Source organism: Ixodes scapularis, unplaced genomic scaffold (assembly GCF_016920785.2).
Source record: "Ixodes scapularis isolate PalLabHiFi unplaced genomic scaffold, ASM1692078v2 PGA_scaffold9__187_contigs__length_104089568, whole genome shotgun sequence".
Lineage (NCBI taxonomy): Eukaryota > Metazoa > Arthropoda > Arachnida > Ixodida > Ixodidae > Ixodes > Ixodes scapularis.
In genome coordinates this window covers 64,040,752-64,057,758 of record NW_024609884.1, presented here as the reverse complement: position 1 = coordinate 64,057,758, position 17,007 = coordinate 64,040,752, and the positions used below count along the sequence as shown (strand labels likewise).

General features: G+C 44.4%; 1 protein-coding gene across 1 annotated transcript in view; it reads left to right on the top strand.

Moving 5' to 3' along the window:
- LOC8024155 (probable ATP-dependent RNA helicase DDX41) overlaps nt 1-17,007 on the top strand; it is a 52,744-nt gene that overhangs the window by 14,583 nt on the left and 21,154 nt on the right. Inside the window, exons 8-9 of the mRNA XM_029972580.4 lie at nt 234-387; nt 11,585-11,721. Of these exons, the coding sequence (XP_029828440.1) occupies nt 234-387; nt 11,585-11,721 (291 nt within the window). The remainder of the gene's footprint in view (nt 1-233; nt 388-11,584; nt 11,722-17,007) is intronic.

Genomic DNA, 17,007 nt, shown 5'->3' with positions numbered 1-17,007 from the left:
TGCCTCTCTTTCGCCACGTCATCACGCTCCCGGTCATGTTCACACGCGGAGAGACGGGGATGGCTGATTGGTCTGGTGGGCACGTAGCTCCTTCCACAGTCTCAGCTTAAGGGTGAACAAAGCACAGTGGACGTAATTTTCGATTCTTTGAATAAAAAGGAGCAATGTAAAATTTTTGCAGCTTCTTGTTTTTCTTGTTGAAGTAGCTAGAGCGGTGGGTGTGCTGCATGCAGGTTGTCAGGACGAGACATGATTGGCATTGCCTTCACGGGCTCTGGCAAGACTCTTGTCTTCGTGCTGCCCCTGCTCATGTTCTGCCTGGAGCAGGAGAAGCGGCTGCCCTTTGTGCAGAACGAGGGCCCCTACGGCCTGGTGGTGTGCCCGTCGGTGAGTGACCCATTTCGATCCCCCTGGCCACCCTTGGAGAGGTGCAGTCAGACAGGGACATAGTACCTTGTTCGCTTCTCTGAGATGGCTTCTGAGAGGTGCAGGGACCTTCACTTAATGTCTTGCCTTTTTTCCGTCAAAAAGTGAAGCAATGGATGCAGTGTTGCTCATTTAGTATTTCCGTCAAACACCTTGAAGTAATGTGCTGACTTTGACTACTATACTTGTGGTCACATCAGGAAAAGATGAAGTTTTACAGATTATTCATGCGTCACACGAAGTAGTTCTTACAAGATTTGGTTGTCGGATGAAGAAGGATGATAAAATAAAGGCGAGCTAATCTAAAGTTCACCCACATAAATCTTAATTCAGCTCATAAACGAGTATATCAATAATGTTCCATAAGAAGCCAGGCTTTTTTTTACTGCGGTTCTCTAGGTGAATGCGAGTATAGTTGGTTTGTTGCAAGGTTGACAAAACAAGCAGCGGAAATGCGGTGCAAGGACCGAGTGGAACAAAAAATACAGTGGTGTGTTTGTTCGGTATTTCTACCTTGTCCTTGTGACTTTTGCGCAATTTTTTCTGCAAAATGTTTTCATTGTTTTTTTTTGTTTTGTTTTCCGTTTTTCCTGTTGCATTTTTTCTTAGGAAACAATGTAGGCAGGTACTTTGGGCCGTGGCTCCTGCCACAAGCAAATGTCTGAGTGGCAGTATCAGACGGCTGGCTGTAACAACATCTCTTGTGACTGTGTTCAGATAAAATCATGCACGCGAGTCATGACATAATTTTTTTGTTTTTGTTTATATATGTGCATGTTACCCCTCAACATGTGTAGGAAAAATAATCAAAAAAGCAAATAAAATTGAGTATTTGAAAAGAAAAAGGTTTGAGTGTGCCAAAACGGCATTTTTTTTAATTTCCAAGTTTTCGTTTTTGTCATGTTTGGTGACACCTACTACACAAAATACAAATATCAGAAATCTCACATATTTTGTACTTACAATAGGTCATGGGAACTATTGATATAAATATTTACAGCATTGTGGAGGTTACGTATCTCACATAAAAAATCCACAAACTCGGCTCCTTTGAATAGCTTTAACATTAAAATTTTTGTTGTATATTCATATTAGTACATTCTTTCGAGTGATATATAAATCATTGTTTTATCTTAAAAATTTTAATTTTTATGGCATCCCAAACTTGTCCTAAAGTACAAAGTTAAGAAACTTCAAGGGGCAATTAAAAAAAAAAAAACATCTTAGATTTTTTTTAAAATTCATAGTGATAGTTCTCCAACATACTCTTTATTTATTCTTAAGAAGCATGTTGCATCATTTTGTTTCTATCAAAGTCACAGCGCTGCAAAGTGTCTTCTACTCCGGCATTTCTGCCCAAAGCCATAGATGAGATGATCTTTTGATTCCGTCTGTATATTATGACAATATATTTTTGAGCTGTATTCAGGTATTGGACTCAAGTTAAAGTATTCTACTGATTTAAACAATACCTGCGTTGCTTTTTTCTTTGTATTTATTTAACCAATAAGCCTTTTTTGTCTTTTAAAATTACAACTTCAACAAGCTTGCCAGCAGCTCGAAGCAACAGCTGCCTGCGTGTCCTATTGCGAGAGTGCGTCCCGCAGTGGGGTTTGCTCTTCATTCTTCTTTCATGGGTCGGTGCTTCGGTAGTGCAAGCTGCAACACAGTTCGCACTCTTGATGCTTGAACCGAAAACAACACCTTGGTGCAAACCAGGAGTTAACACTTTGCCTCACTTTTAGGTGGCTTTGCTGTAGTCCATACTGATCAGGGCATAGTGTTTGTCTTTGTTGGCGTTGGTTGGTCTGTCGCTGAAGCATCAGCTCGTTTTATGGGAGCATCGCTGGCATAAAATGGCCGAAAGATTAATTGGCACTCATCATCTATTGGAGGTCTTGACGGTATGACCGGCGCTCAGTGCGGACCAGCAGTGGTTATTGCCGAGATGCTCTCTATTTCGCTTTCTGCAGTCCGAGATACAGTCACTTCCTCATTCGACCCCGTTGTACGACTTCGCCACACATGCCACTACTGAGTCCCAGCGACAGGACATACCTTCCTCCATTCTTCCTTTTCCTGGTTCCTAAACTTCAGCAGTTGACTTTAGTTCAAGTAGATAATCTTGGCTCCTTTCAGATGTTGAGCCACTTGACATTTCTTGCACATTCTGTATTACCATGCTTGCTGGTTGTCCTAGGTTCTGTAGAGTAGTCTGGTGTTTTACAAGCCCTCCTACGCCATTGCATGCATTTTTACCGTGTCCAGTAGCCGAAAACATCCATTTGGCTACAGGATTCTCAAGTGTCCTGAATTCGAACAGCTGGTGTCTCTTTTTAAAGTGGCTTGGCACTTCCGTAAGTAACTTGTGAGTGAACTGGAGCATTATCATTGAGCCAATCCCTAACTTTTCCTATTGCAAAACAGGCATGGGCCGAGTCATGGCACACATCGTCGCTGATGACGGCAAAGCTGCAAGTGGATTTTCGTGTTGTAGCCACACACATAAACACCAAAACTTGCTTCTTGTTCCAGTGGTAAACCTGGACTTCATCAGAAGGAATAACGGTCCAATTCTCCGCAAAGTCGAATGTAGTACGAAACTTCCTTTTTCTTCACATTGCTTTTCTGTGTACAGTTGAACCTCGATTTAACGAAGTCACCGGGACCCGCTAATTATTTCGTTAAATCGGGAACTTTGTAAAATCGAGGAAGGGAGACATCGCGCATAGGCTGCGCGGGGAATCCGAATTTGTTCGTTACATCAGGAAATTCGTAAAATTGGGTTTCGTTAAATCGAGGTTCAACTGTATATGGCTTTTCCTTGAATAGGCCGGACTTGATTGGGCGGAATCCATCTTCCCACCAGTGTTTTCAGTTCTTTTAGGAACGCTGCTAAGTCCAAGGTTTTTTTTTGATCAAATCGCCAGACACCCACGCCGCTACCAAAATATCTGCCTCTTCTGGGATGCCAATCCGCTCAAGCATAAAATCCCGATCCCTAGGGCGTCTTGCGCAATAGCCCAGTCGGCATTCATTGGTAGGCAGGCTGCAAATGTACATAGATTTCAATTTGGCAATGTTGACGGGGCTACCGCTGGCTTTTTCAAGTGCTGCAATGCAAAGCTTAAAATTTGCACAGTATATGCATACACAAACTTCGTGCTGCGGCACACACTTGACCCATCGGGGTCGCAGCGAATGGAACTTTGTCAGGCCTATCTTGGTGTCTGGATGTGCTTTCTTGAACACCCGAAACGTCATGCAAATCGACCTCATCATGAAACGTTTGGGCAAATACTGTTTTTTGTCATTAACCAAAACACAAATCATGTCTTTCTGATTGGGACTTTATCGCGAGCAGCCCAGTTCACCCTTGGTGTAAAACTCAAGAGACAGTGACACATCCTCTTTGCTCATCTTGCATCTCGAGAAGGGATCTGGCGTATACCACATGCCAAAGTCAACCCCGTAGTCTTCATGCCTTGTCAATAATATACCTTGTTGCCTCGGGCACAGCACTTTCTATATCTTTCCTAGTCGATGATTGAGGAAGTAGTGTGAGTAGCCGCGGCAGCATTCTTGGTGGGAAGTGCACGCAGTGCAGGCCTGGTGAAAGTTCTTTGCCCATTCACTACACGTTCTGCACTGCTGTTGCGATGACCCCGGAACGTCGGATGTGCTGTGGGCCATTCGAATTCCGGAATGAACTACCAGGATCAAGGTCTCCTCTCTCTCCTTGTTTTCTTTTTCCATACGACTTTCTACAGTGACTTGCTACTTGACTTGGTGGCTTGAGTGGTGTCAGTTTTGTAGGCAGTACATAGCGATTTAGTTGCTCAACAGTTTCAAAGTCTGGGATAAATTAATCCCTCTCTGTGTGGGAGATTTCTGGCTCACATTGTAATCCACAGCTGAAGTACTGGAAACAGTGCTGGCAGAGGTAGTCAGTTTCCTTCACTTCTCCTAAGGTCTTCTCTGACAAAATCCTCTTCAGACAATTGACATCAAGATCTGGCACACTGCGAAAATTTCTCTGCTTTGCTATCTTCTTTTTGTGCTTACTGAGATAGTCAGCACAAAATACTCTCTCGACGCTGTAAGTCACTGCTATGGCTGAAGACGTTCTGTCAAGACGCCACAATACAGGACTGGCAACCACTTCATTTGTTTATGGCCGCAGTGCGCATCTTGTCCTGTCTCACAATCACAAAACTCCGAAAGCATGATGAGAGAAAGAGAGAAAAAAAAAAGAGAATGCGTTAGTATTATCTTTTTGTGAAGAAACGCACAGAGTAAGTCTAAACATGTAACAACCAGTTCCTCAAAAAAAAAAGTGCACCAGGACAAAACAGGCGATAATTGTGTGTGTTCTGTGGTCCATACCGTCTCTGGTTCCAGTAAAGCCCCTCTTTAGGTCCACGAGGGGGGCCACCGCTGTAGGGCTTGTAGGGTTTGCTTTCTGTCTGAGTCGCTGCCTTCCTGATTTAGTGCTAATTAGGCCGGTGCCGCTAGTATTGTGCGTGCTGCTTTTAGGGCTCGCGGCATTTCGCTTGTGTCGCCAGCATTGGCTCCTGGGGAGTATACTATACTATTGACAAAAGTGTTGCTTAACACCGGTGCCACTAGACAGTCCAAGCGATAGCATGTCCCTCTGCAAACTGCGTGCACGTGGAGACAGGGTTACGACGGTTGCCCTTCAAACCTCATGACTCTTAAATTGGTGGAGATAAAAGAAAGCAACATGAACAGCAAAAAGGAGTTGGACATTACAAAACTTCTTTCCAACTGGCAGCTTTAACATTTATTGGCGTCCCTCAGCAACACCAATCGCTTCAGCAGCGGCCTGACTGAAGAGGGAAGGGAAAGGAGAGGAAAAAAAGTGGAAGCCGTTTACAACTCCCTGTAACACCGAATTAGAGCGCAGCTCTTGAGGAGGAGGAGGGAAGGGTACTGGGGGGGGGTGAAGTGACCTGGGGGGGGTCACGTGACGATGCCGATGATGTCATCAGTGACGTCACTGATGACGTTATCAGTGACGATGACGATGCGGACTCCGATGGCGTCATCAGCAATGATGACGATGCGGATGTTGGTGACGTCATCAGTGACGTCACTGATGACGTCATCCGTGATGACGACGATGCGGATGCCGGTGACGTCATCAGTGACGTGACTGATGACGTCATCAGTGATGATGACGATGCGGATGCCGGTGAGGTCATCAGTGATATCACTGGTGACGTCATCAGTGACGATGACGATGCGGATGCCGGTGACGTCATCAGTGACGATGACGTCATCGGGGAGGTCACGTGACCTGGGGGGGGGGGGGTCACGTGACTTCGAGGGGGGCACGTGACCTCGGGGGGTCACATGACTTTGGGTGTCACGTGACCTTGGGGGTCACGTGACCCTGGGGGAGGGGTCACGTGACCTTGGGGGGCCGCGTGACCTTGGGGTGACCTTGGTTACGCCGACTCCGCTCAAGCCGGGAATGGGCCCCTAAGAGCTGCGCTCTAAAAGGGGACAAATGGGAAGGGTCTTCGTCAGCAAAGTGACATGTGTGGAGATTTGACCTTAAAACACCTAAGGGGCTGCAGTTGTTGACAAAGATACAAGATCTCGGTGTCGGAGAGGCTGACAGAGGGGAGCCAATGTTACCCGGGGTGTGACGCATGGCAAAAGCCTCGATCTCCCGGCCATACCGAGACCTGTGATCTCCAACTCTGTGGGTGTTATTGAACTTTGTACCACAACTTGTGCAGGCGTTGACATGCTGGGCTATCAGGTGGACGGTTCGAACGGATGGGACGGATGCAGCTTGTTTGACCTCATTAGCGTGCTCTCTTAGGTGGTCACTGAGACAACGGCCGGTTTGACCGATATACTACGCTCCGCACCGAAGCGTAAAGGAGTAAATGCAGTGTTGTTGACACGTGGTGTATTTGGTGGCATGTTTCTTTGTGCAGACCTTTATCCCCGTAACTTTACCAGCCCGCCTTAAGTTGTTAAGTCTAAAATTGGTTTCATGGATGGTCGTGTGGGTCTTTAGGCTTAGCGGCTTCGCTTTGCTTTCCTAGCTGTCGCGTCAAACGATGCAAGGCGAGAAAACAACTTCCACATCGGTAGAACGCCATTCTTTAAATAGACCGATAACGTGATTACCGAATGTTTCGCCTGGGATAAATTCAGGCCTAGTTTTGTCTGCTGTTTCAAGAAGAGCTTGCTGTCACGTGCCTAAACTATCAGAGGGCCGGATCTGGACATACTCCATAAGGGCTTTCAGATTCTCCTGCGGAATGTTGCGGCCATGAGACAGCATCAATGAGTTTGTGCATTCCATATTTGTAGTTGCATTTGTAGTTAACCAATTTTCTCGCACTCACTGGATTTGTTGTAGCACAGGTGAGTGATTGGCAGAATTCGTCAGTCTAGTTTGTAGAGGGGCAGAAGACGGACTTCTCAAGACGCCCTCCCGCCAGTGCGGGCAACTAGTATGCCCAATATCTTTAGTCAGTCTTTTAGAGCGCAGCTCTTAGGGGCCCGTTCCCGGCTTGAGCGGCGTCGGCGTAACCAAGGTCACCCCAAAATCACGTGACCCCCCCCCCCCCCCCCCCGAGGTCACGTGACCCCTCCCCCCGAGGTCACATGGCCCCCCTCCTTCAAGGTCACGTGACCCCCCGCCGAGGTCACGTGACCTCCCCGATGACGTCATCGTCACTGATGACGTCACCGGCATCCGCATCGTCATCATCATCATCATCACTGATGACGTCACCGGCATCGTCATCGTCATCATCACTGATGACGTCCCTGGCATCGTCATCGCCATCATCACTGATGACGTCATCAGTGACGTCACTGATGACGGCATCCGCATCGTCATCGTCATCATCACGGATGACGTCATCAGTGACGTCACTGATGACGTCATCGGAATCCGCATCGTCATCGTCACTGATGGCATCATCGGCATCGTCACGTGACGCCCCAAGGTCACGTGACCCCCCAGGTCACTTGACCCCCCCCCCCCCGTACCCTTCCCTCCTCCTCCTCAAGAGCTGCGCTCTAATTCGGTGTTACAGGGAGTTGTAAACGGCTTTCACTTTTTTTAACTTTTTCCCTTTTATACTCTTCATTTTACTCTAACAAATAATTACATATAGTTATAATATGAACGGATGTCTTACTGAAAGTCTACCAGTTAAGTCACATGTTTACCTTGGTCAGCCGGAGCTACAACCGTACCGAATAGCAGTGGAACAAGCTTGGTGGCTCAAATATTTCCACTTCATTGCGAATATAGATATAAATCTTCTCATATAATTTGCATCATTGTTCTTAACTTTCTACTACCTTTTGTAAAAAAAATAAAAAGGTAGTAGGAGCGATTACAAGTTTTTGTCCCCTTTCTGGGGAAAGAGTTCAGCTACAGCTCGTTGAGGTTGTAATTTTAAAAGGCAAAACAGGCTTATTGGTTAAATAAATACAAAGAAAAAGCAACGCAGGTATTGGTTAAATCAATAGAATACTGTAACTTGAGCCCAATACCCAAATACAGCACAAAAATATATCGTCATAATATACACGGAATCAAAAGATCATCTCGGTTTGTGGCCTTGGGCAGAAATGCCGGAATAGAAGACACTTTGCAGTGCTGTAACTTTGACAGAAACAAAATGATGAAACATGCTTTTTATGAATAAAGAAAGAGTATGTTGGAGAACTATCACTATGAATTTCAGGAAAATCGAAGATGGGTATTTTTTTCTAATTGCTCCTTGAAGTTTCTTAACTTTCTACTTTAGAACAAGCTTGGGGCACCATAAAAATTTCACTTTAAGATAAGGCAATGATTTATATGTCATTTGAAAGAATGTATTAATATGAATATATGACGTAAATTTTAATGTTGGAGTTATTCAATTTCTGATGATGACAGCTCAGAAATCCAGCGATGAAACGTCAAAGGAACCAAGTTTGCGGATTTTTTACGTGAGATATGTAACCTCCACAATGCTGTAAATATTTATATCAATGGCCCCCTACGATCTGTCAATTAAAAAATATTTGAGATTCCTGATACTTGTATTCTGTGTAGTATGTGTCACGAAACATGACAAAAACGAAAACCCCAAAAATCTAAAATGCTCTTCTGTTGCACTCAATTTTTTTTTTTTCTCTCTCTTTTGATTATGTTTTCCACACATGTTGAGGAGTAACATATAAAGAAAATTAACAAAAACAAAGATTATGTTTGAACTCGTGTGCATGATCTTATCTGAACAGAGCCTTATGTCTGCCTTTATAGACAAAGAAAAACATGGGCAAAACCTCTCTGAAATTGGTGTGGTGCTAAGTTAAACATAAATGTGCTTAACTTCCCCGATTATAATCATAAATTGTCCAAATTGAAGAGTGGAGTTGAAAAGTGCTACCACATTTTGGTAAAAAGTTTGTGTGCAGATCTTTGAACTTAAATAATGTGAGCACCCAAAATTCAGAAAAAGCACCACTGTTGAGGTAACTTCAGTGTGGTTTGGGGAGGCTGAGAAGTGCAGCCGAGATGGGCAGCAAGGTTCAGATGACTCGACCCGCAGCGACGGCGATGGTCCTGCATTCTGCATGTGGGGGCCATGTCATGTGCCTCAGTGGGATCGGGGCTCTAGCTAGCTACATATGGCATGACCCAGACGTTGCTTGCTCACATGCGGGAAAGGGAAAATGAGCTCCAAGACTAGGCTACTTGGCCTCTTGAATATTAATTTGGATAATCACTTTTACCTGGTAAAGTCTTCAAGTGTAACTGGCTTAACTCCTTCCCTGTTAAACATGCTGCATGTGTCCTTTACTGTTTTAAGGCCTTCTGGAAACACTCGATTTCCTCCTAATTTTATATATGGAGTCAGCGTTGTGGTCGCAAATTCTCCGAGTAAGATGAATCCCTGAAATAGCTCTCGGAGAAAAATTGTAGCTAGCTGTGTCGGGATGGCAATTATCCCATTGATGTTGGGGTGTAGAAAGGTTTTAGGACAGATCATATTTTGTGATTTCTTAATTTCACAGTTTGGCAGTGCAAACGGTTGTGTAATAAAATGTGGCAACTTGACAACTGCGAAAAATGCTGCCATATTGTTTTTACGCATATTGCAGCGGAGCTGTTAAGGGCTAGTTTTCCCAGGATAGTGTCCCCCGCAAAGAAATGAAGACACCAAACTCTGGACACCTACTGCCATCTATGAGTGACAGCGGCAAGCCACGTATCTGAATGCCGCCGTCGCTCATAGATGGCGGCAGCCTTTCCACTCTGGCTTGCCGACTTGCGGCCGGCCGTTACTTTTTATTGTACAGCTCCGCTGGTCTTCCTTCTTCACCAGAGTGGAAAGGCTGAACGTATTTTATTTTTTTTTTTTTTAAATTCTCGAGTCGGACAGTGATTTTAGTCTCCTCATGTTGAAAGTTAGCTGCTTCAAGCTCGCTCCAAGACAAGTTTTTCAGTGCCCAGTATTCCAGGCAAGAACTGCTTCACAGTGTTCAATCTTTGCCTTCCGTGCCAAACAAGATGCAAAAAATTATAAATTTTTTTTTTTATTTGAATTGTCACAGATTGTAGGTAGAGCCCTCCGCAAATAACAGTTTCATCATCCGTATCCTACCCACATCCGCAGACTTAAAGGTGCGCTAAAGACGTTTGATGACTCATTGTACGGGATCTTAGCATCCCAGAAATCAAAAAATTATGCACGTGCAACGTCTTTTTTCCTAAGATGTGCTCAGAAAGAAGGGAATTTTAATATATATTTTTATTTTTGCTTTGTGACCCCACTTCAAGCAGACATATTTTATAAACATGAAAATTAAGAAAGGACAGAGTAATAACGTTGTGTCATTTTATTAGTTCAAATAATAAAAAAAAGTGGGAGATGAAGGGCACTCACTCACTGCAGCAAGGTATTCGTGTATGTGTGGTAAGGTGCGAATACACCACTGGGGAAATTATCACAATATGAAATAAGGGCAACACCTCCTATCGGTTTCAGTTTTAAACATAAACCCTCAACTACATGTTTAGAACCATATACTTAAAAAAAGCTCAGTGCCAACTGTCAAGAGAACGAAAACGCACACACACGCAACGTTTCACTTGTCAAGGTTGCTGTGTAGAAGAAACAGAATATCGTCAACATTAATGGATTCAGACTGGTTTGCCTTTCTTAAATTAATATCCACTAATTAGAAGTCTCTCTCCATTGGTGCACTTGATGCTACTGGGATGGCATGCACGAACTGCGCTACAAGGATGAGGTGCGGAAACTCGTGCTGGCGCAAGTTCCATCACTCCAGAGGATTGAATTCAGTCTTCTCAATCTACTTGTAGGCAAAGAAGCAACTTGCAGGCTCTTTGCCCAAAGAACATTTTCCGCTCTTTCCCTGCCAAACAAGATTACGCTTTCTCGGGACGACTGATACTCCTGCATCTTTGACTTTTTCTAGGGATCGCATTTTTGGCAAGATAGAACATTCTAAAGCGGTCTGTGGTGAGAATAAAATCGTTCTTGACATAAAGAACAATTTTCTCTCCAGTTGGCATTTTCTTATCTAAAAGAGTAGTTTGCCCCCGCAATACATTCAATGATGCACTTCATAGTAGCACTCACTTATTCACTCTGTACTATGCAATCACACACATTAACGGGTCGCCCCAGCAAAAAATGTAGATCCGGACTCGCGGATATCCGCATCCGATCCGCATCCACAGCTCCTGGCGTCCGCATCCGATCCGCAATCTGCCAAATCTGATTAATTTTGATCCGCATACGCCATTTTCCTGCGGATATCCACGGATGATTCGCGGATATGCAGAGCTCTAAATTATAAGGCTAATACCGTCATAGTTTGGAGAAATCTTTTTACTCAAAAGACACCACAACGTGTTTGTCACAAGTTCAGAATGGAGGAATTATTGCTACAAGAAACGTAAACTAGCAATCCCCTAGTAACTGCTCGGCAGCTAAGAACTTATGGTGTACGTAATGGACCTCCTTGCTTGATGTTTGTTGTTTGTTTGTAACTGTCTGTTCCAGCTAAGTGCACTGCATACTTCAACTTGTTGAGTGTCTGGCGCCCTTTCTAAGCGGACGGTTGTCTCCTGCAGAGAGAGCTGGCCAAGCAGACGTTTGAGATTGTGAGCTTCTTTGTGCGTGCCCTGGAGGAGGCGGGCTACCCAAGTCTGCGAGGCTGCCTCTGCATCGGGGGCACCTCCGTCCGGGAACAGCTCGAAATAGTGCGCAGGTTAGTTCATCCAAAACCCTTGGGTTCACCAGCACAGCAGGCAAACATACAGTCAAACCCATTTATATTGAACAGCAGAAAACGCTACGATCAGTTCGATATAGCAAAAACCATTTACAACGAACTTCCACGCTGCGTTCGTTTTAAGGCGAGAGCTTCTCTTTCTTTCTCACCTCTTCGCTTTCACCTTGTAATAAAGTGCTGAAAAGAATTTTTTTTTTTTTTGCATGCGTGCAGAGTTAGTTCTTTTAGCTTATCTCCCCTTCTAAATCACTTCTCTTTGTGGACAACCGCTTTGGTATGAGTTTTTTTCATTTTTTCTGTGTGTGTGTGCAGAGTGTTTCTTTTTTAGCTTTCTCCCCTTCTGATTCACTTCTCTTTGTCAATTTCGTTCGCGGCTTGTGCTTTTTAAAATTTTCTTTCTTTACTACTACAACTACTTTTTTTTGGGGGGGGGGGGGGGGGGGACAGGTTAGAAGACGGTTGCTTGCGCGTTTTTTGAAGCCTTCTCAGGGGAAAAAAGTTTGATATAGCCAATATGTTGTTTGTTATAAAAAGTACTTTTTACATGCATTTTTATTTAAATTTTCCGTGAGTTCAATATCGACAATTATTAGCTCTACGGGGGTTTGTTCTAAACGGGTTTCACTGTAGCGACATTCTAAATGTCTGCTTGCTGGAACATTATCCGCTCCACCGCCAAAGCTGTTGCTACGATTTGGCTCGGTGCACACTATCAGTGTCGCCGTGCAAAAAGTCAGCCGGCAAAATGAGTTTGCAGTAATGCTACATGGAACTATTATCAACGCTCTGGGCAATTATTAGTTTTTTTTAGTTGTAGAAGGGCATAAACTGTAGGGGTGTGCAAATATTGCAAATTTTAAATACAAATCAAATGCTTTTAGTATTCAACTCGAAGAATTTCTACTCGGAACTTCACAAATATTCTGCTGTGGTTGAATATTCGGCACGGTAACGAATATTTCCCCAGAATATGTATAAGCATCACTTGGAGCATGCCGTGAGAGTGCTAAAAGCTTTGAGAAAATGTTTTTAGTATGCCAGCTTTGGAGAAAGAGAAAATGAATGAACATTCTGGAGAGTTTTGTAGCCTCCGAAACAGCACCAGCCACTGCACTTAACCGGCAACCTTGAGCAAAAAGCCCACCAACAACACGAGTCCGTAGGCGGCCGTGGCGAAGAAAACACAACGGGCACCGCTACTCTTGCTCACACTCCACTGCGCATACCATAAAATCTTGAGAGATGCCCCGCCCCCGAAAGGTAGGTAACCCAACCCTATTTTTGACTTGATTTGCTATTTTCTTTTAAACACAAAAAGAACTTTCTTCAAAAAGTTTGGCAAATAACGAACTTTTCAAAGAAAGTGCGGCAAAGATTCGGCAAATGTCTGCGCACGCGCAGGAACACGACGGGGCCATGGATTGCAAATGGATGCCGTGCAGTCCAGCGGTTACGGCGAGGTGTGGAGTAGACAACACGGTAACTGTGCGTTTGTGAGCGAGTGTGGTTTTCTTCTATATTTTCTGCCTCAAGAAGAGAAGATTGACCAATAATTTATGCAGTCCACTGCGCAAGTGACGAATTATGCGGTACATTCTGGATAACATGATTTTCATTTGACCTTTCCAGTGATGCAACGAGGTAGTTGGAACACTGACTGACAATTACTTTAAAGCGCTCCTCGCAATTATAACAATCCTGTTTTCGGCTCACAAGTAATGTGTGCAAAAACAAAATAATATTGCTTTTTCAATTAGCATTATTTCGCGATTTTCATGTATCTGCACAAAACTAAACACAGAACTATCATGCTTGACGTTGCACATCCGACATTCCTATCTCTTGCCTAAACCTAAACCTTCCTAAACGTCAGTGTGTGCCCTAACACCAGAAACCGGCATTTTAATGGTTTAAAATTAGACGTTGCGAATATACTCACACTTTCATGCAAAACTGGCATCAGGTGACTCAAATCGAAAAACCTGCATATTTACAACAATATTGTGATCTCTTCTGGTGAAGGCTCAGCAACCATTGCATTCGTTTTCGCGCACGAAACGGTGACCCCCAGAGAAAGCAAGAATGCAGTGTTATTGCCTTCATTTTTAATAATGTACAGACACTTGCAGGCTTGCACTGATGCCTCAAAACCGAAACTCTCGTAATGTGATTTGTGACTGTGCTCGCTAGAACCCAACCTCGTTGTCACACTACTTCTCTAAGCAGTTACTAAAATTGCCAGTAAAGACACAAAAACGACACCAATGCAGTTATCATGTAGAATGTCACAGTATTTAGTAGTAACTGTGTCTATATGCATTACATGTTGCATTTAAGTTACGAAAAAAACAATTTAAGACCTTTCTTCGCCAGGAAAAACTAAATATCAACGTTAAGTCTGGTAACAATGTATTTTTGCCAAATCTTTGCCGAATCTTCCGAAAAGTTTGGCAAAAGTTCGGCTTTGTCGAATCCTAAGATTCGGCGCCGAATTTTCGATTCGGCAAAAGTTCGGCCCATCACTAGTGATCAAAGTGTTCGGATCAATGATAACCTCGGCGTAAATGCATCTAGTTAGCTATGGTGGGTTTTAAGCGAACATTGCTGACTGGGAAGTGCAGTTATCTTGGCTTCATTGCTCCTCACCGCAATAACAAGTTTGGCAGGGACACATAATCTAAAAATAATTTTTTCAACTTTTCTCGATTGCCACGGAAAGTTAGCCCACTCCTTATTTTCATCCAATTTGTTCTCGATTTTAGGTGGGCTATCTCTCGGGATATTACGGTATGCGCGCACTTGGCCGTGGTCGGAGCTGCATAGGTGCCGGAGGCTATCTCTGTGCACAGACAGAATGCGGGAAGAAAAGGTGAGAGAAAAGCAGAAAAGGGGTAGGATGCATAAAAAAGGAAGTTACCGTATTTTCCAATCTATAGTCTGTGGACTATACATGTTTAAAAGTTGAAATTTTACCCGATGCGGACTATCTACATTCACTGTGACAAGACGTGAAGGATTTTGTGAATAACGGAGTATATTAATGTTAATTTATGAATGATACAAGCTTCTTTGTGGGCTAATACAGCAGGCATTTTTCAAGGTGTGCTGTGTATTAGTATAATTTTTACGTTTAGACTAGGCACTAAGGGCAGACTATGCACGGCGTGCGTATGATACATGTACAAAGAAAAAAAAGCATTTCAGAAGACATAGAAAGGTCAAGCACCCGTTAACAAACAAGCGGAATCTTTTTATGGACTTTTCATTTGAGTGAAGGAGGCTTATTAAAATGCAAGATCACAATTGAACGACTGGTGAGGGTGAATGAGATTGAACAAAACCTCGAGATTGAGGAAGGACAGGGCCCACCTTCTTAATGTCATACCTGCACAATCCGAAGCAACCTTCGGCTCTTTACTTCTCTAATGGACTCCGATTTTTATACATGGGGCAAAGTCAAAAAAAAAAAAAGAAATAAAAAAAAAAAGCTCAAGGTACACCTAAGCATTTCTTATGAGTTGTGAATGCGGAAGCATGCAAGCCGCTTGTCCGCTCTCTTTGTCGTCTGCTGCGTACTAGCGCGCGCGCGCTTCGAAATCTCGGAGGCCATGGCGCTGCGGCCAATGGGAGCCTTGTCGACGCGCGCCAGCCAATGGAACCGAAGGCGAAATCGCGGAAGCTATGGGCTGTTTTCACGCTTCAAACTGATGACGTCAGCTCACTCCATGAGGCAGTTAATGCTTTTGCATTAAAAGTAACTGCAATTTATTTATCATCAGCATAATAATAGAGACCGGGTTAAAAGTGATTTGTCACTTTTCAACAGAGTCCCCCCTGTATTCAGCACATGTGTGCCAACACTTGACCAATGCATGGATGCCACCGGAGATAAAAAATCTTGCTGCTGACTCTGAAGCCGGATGTGCACCGCTGCTTTCAGCTCATTTGTACGGAACTTCATTTCGCTGAGACTTGCTTTGAGGAGTCCGAACAAACGAAAATCATCCACCGGTGAGTATGGTGGATGCGGAATGCACTAAAGGCGTAGCCCTTGATTTTCTGCTGCTGTCACACGTGCCACGTGGGAATGCGCATTGTACTGAAGCAATACACCAGTGGTCAGAAGGATACAATGTGCTTTTGACACAGAGTTCCCTTGGCATGTAATGTTCGACTATTGGCCTTCTATGATCCCAGAAGATTGTGAGCATAAGCTTGCCAAGCGTCAGAACTTTGGTCTTGGTGACGAAGTGTGCCTCCACTCTTTGCTTGCCCACTTAGTCTCTGACTGGGCACAGTGGATCCAACATTCACCCTTGTTGACAGTGCGTCAAAGAAAATCCTCTCCCTCAGCTTCCTAGCATCATAGCAACATCTTGCCCTCATCCACATGATGCTCCTTAATATTTGGCATAAGTTGTTACAGCGGTAGCTGCTAGTGCCCCTTTTCGGCAAAAAATGCTCATGGACAAATGCAAAAACCCACCTTACATCGGAGACACTGCTCTCCCTTTCCGTCGTTCCTCACACACGGCAAGGCTCTCTCTCGCTTCCCCCTCCCCCTTTCCTCCCCCCCTGTAGGCCGCCACTGTTCCAAAAACACACGTAATTGTGGGGAAAACGCTCCCCCCCCCCCCCCCCCCCCCCCCCCCGCCAACCCCTCTGGTAGCCGCCGTTGCAATATACCCATGTGGTCACATTGTGCGGACACACTGCCTTGCCTCTCCACTGCCACCACCCAAAGTATGTACGCAAGCTGTTCTTTAAAGGCGCTTCGCGTCTACATTACACAGCTCACATACATACTTTCGCTTTTTTCACTGCAGGCACGGTCACGGGCGCCCCCGTTTTGAAAGAGTGTTTCAGGCAAAAGAAGAGCATGTCTCTGTGTCCTACTCCAACACATGCAACATTTCGCACAATCATTCCACCAAAGCACACGTCTGCTCACACACATCTCCTACATCAATTCCACTGTAAGCCAAGAACCCATTGCAAACATTGTACAGCACACTGGCCGAAGGCAAATCTCCTTCAACACACAAAGCAGCAGCTACCTATGTCAATCAGCACACTTTGTGTGGTCGTTTGCAATTTTTTGGGTATCCACCTGGTGGACACTTTACCACACTGCAGGAGATTGTGAATGATGTAGTACACCGAGCCATGACTAATGTAAAATTTTTCAACAACCTCACCAGTGATGACACGTTGGTTTGGTTTTCGTGTATGAGCAGTTCAACTTCTGTTACTGAGTGAGGC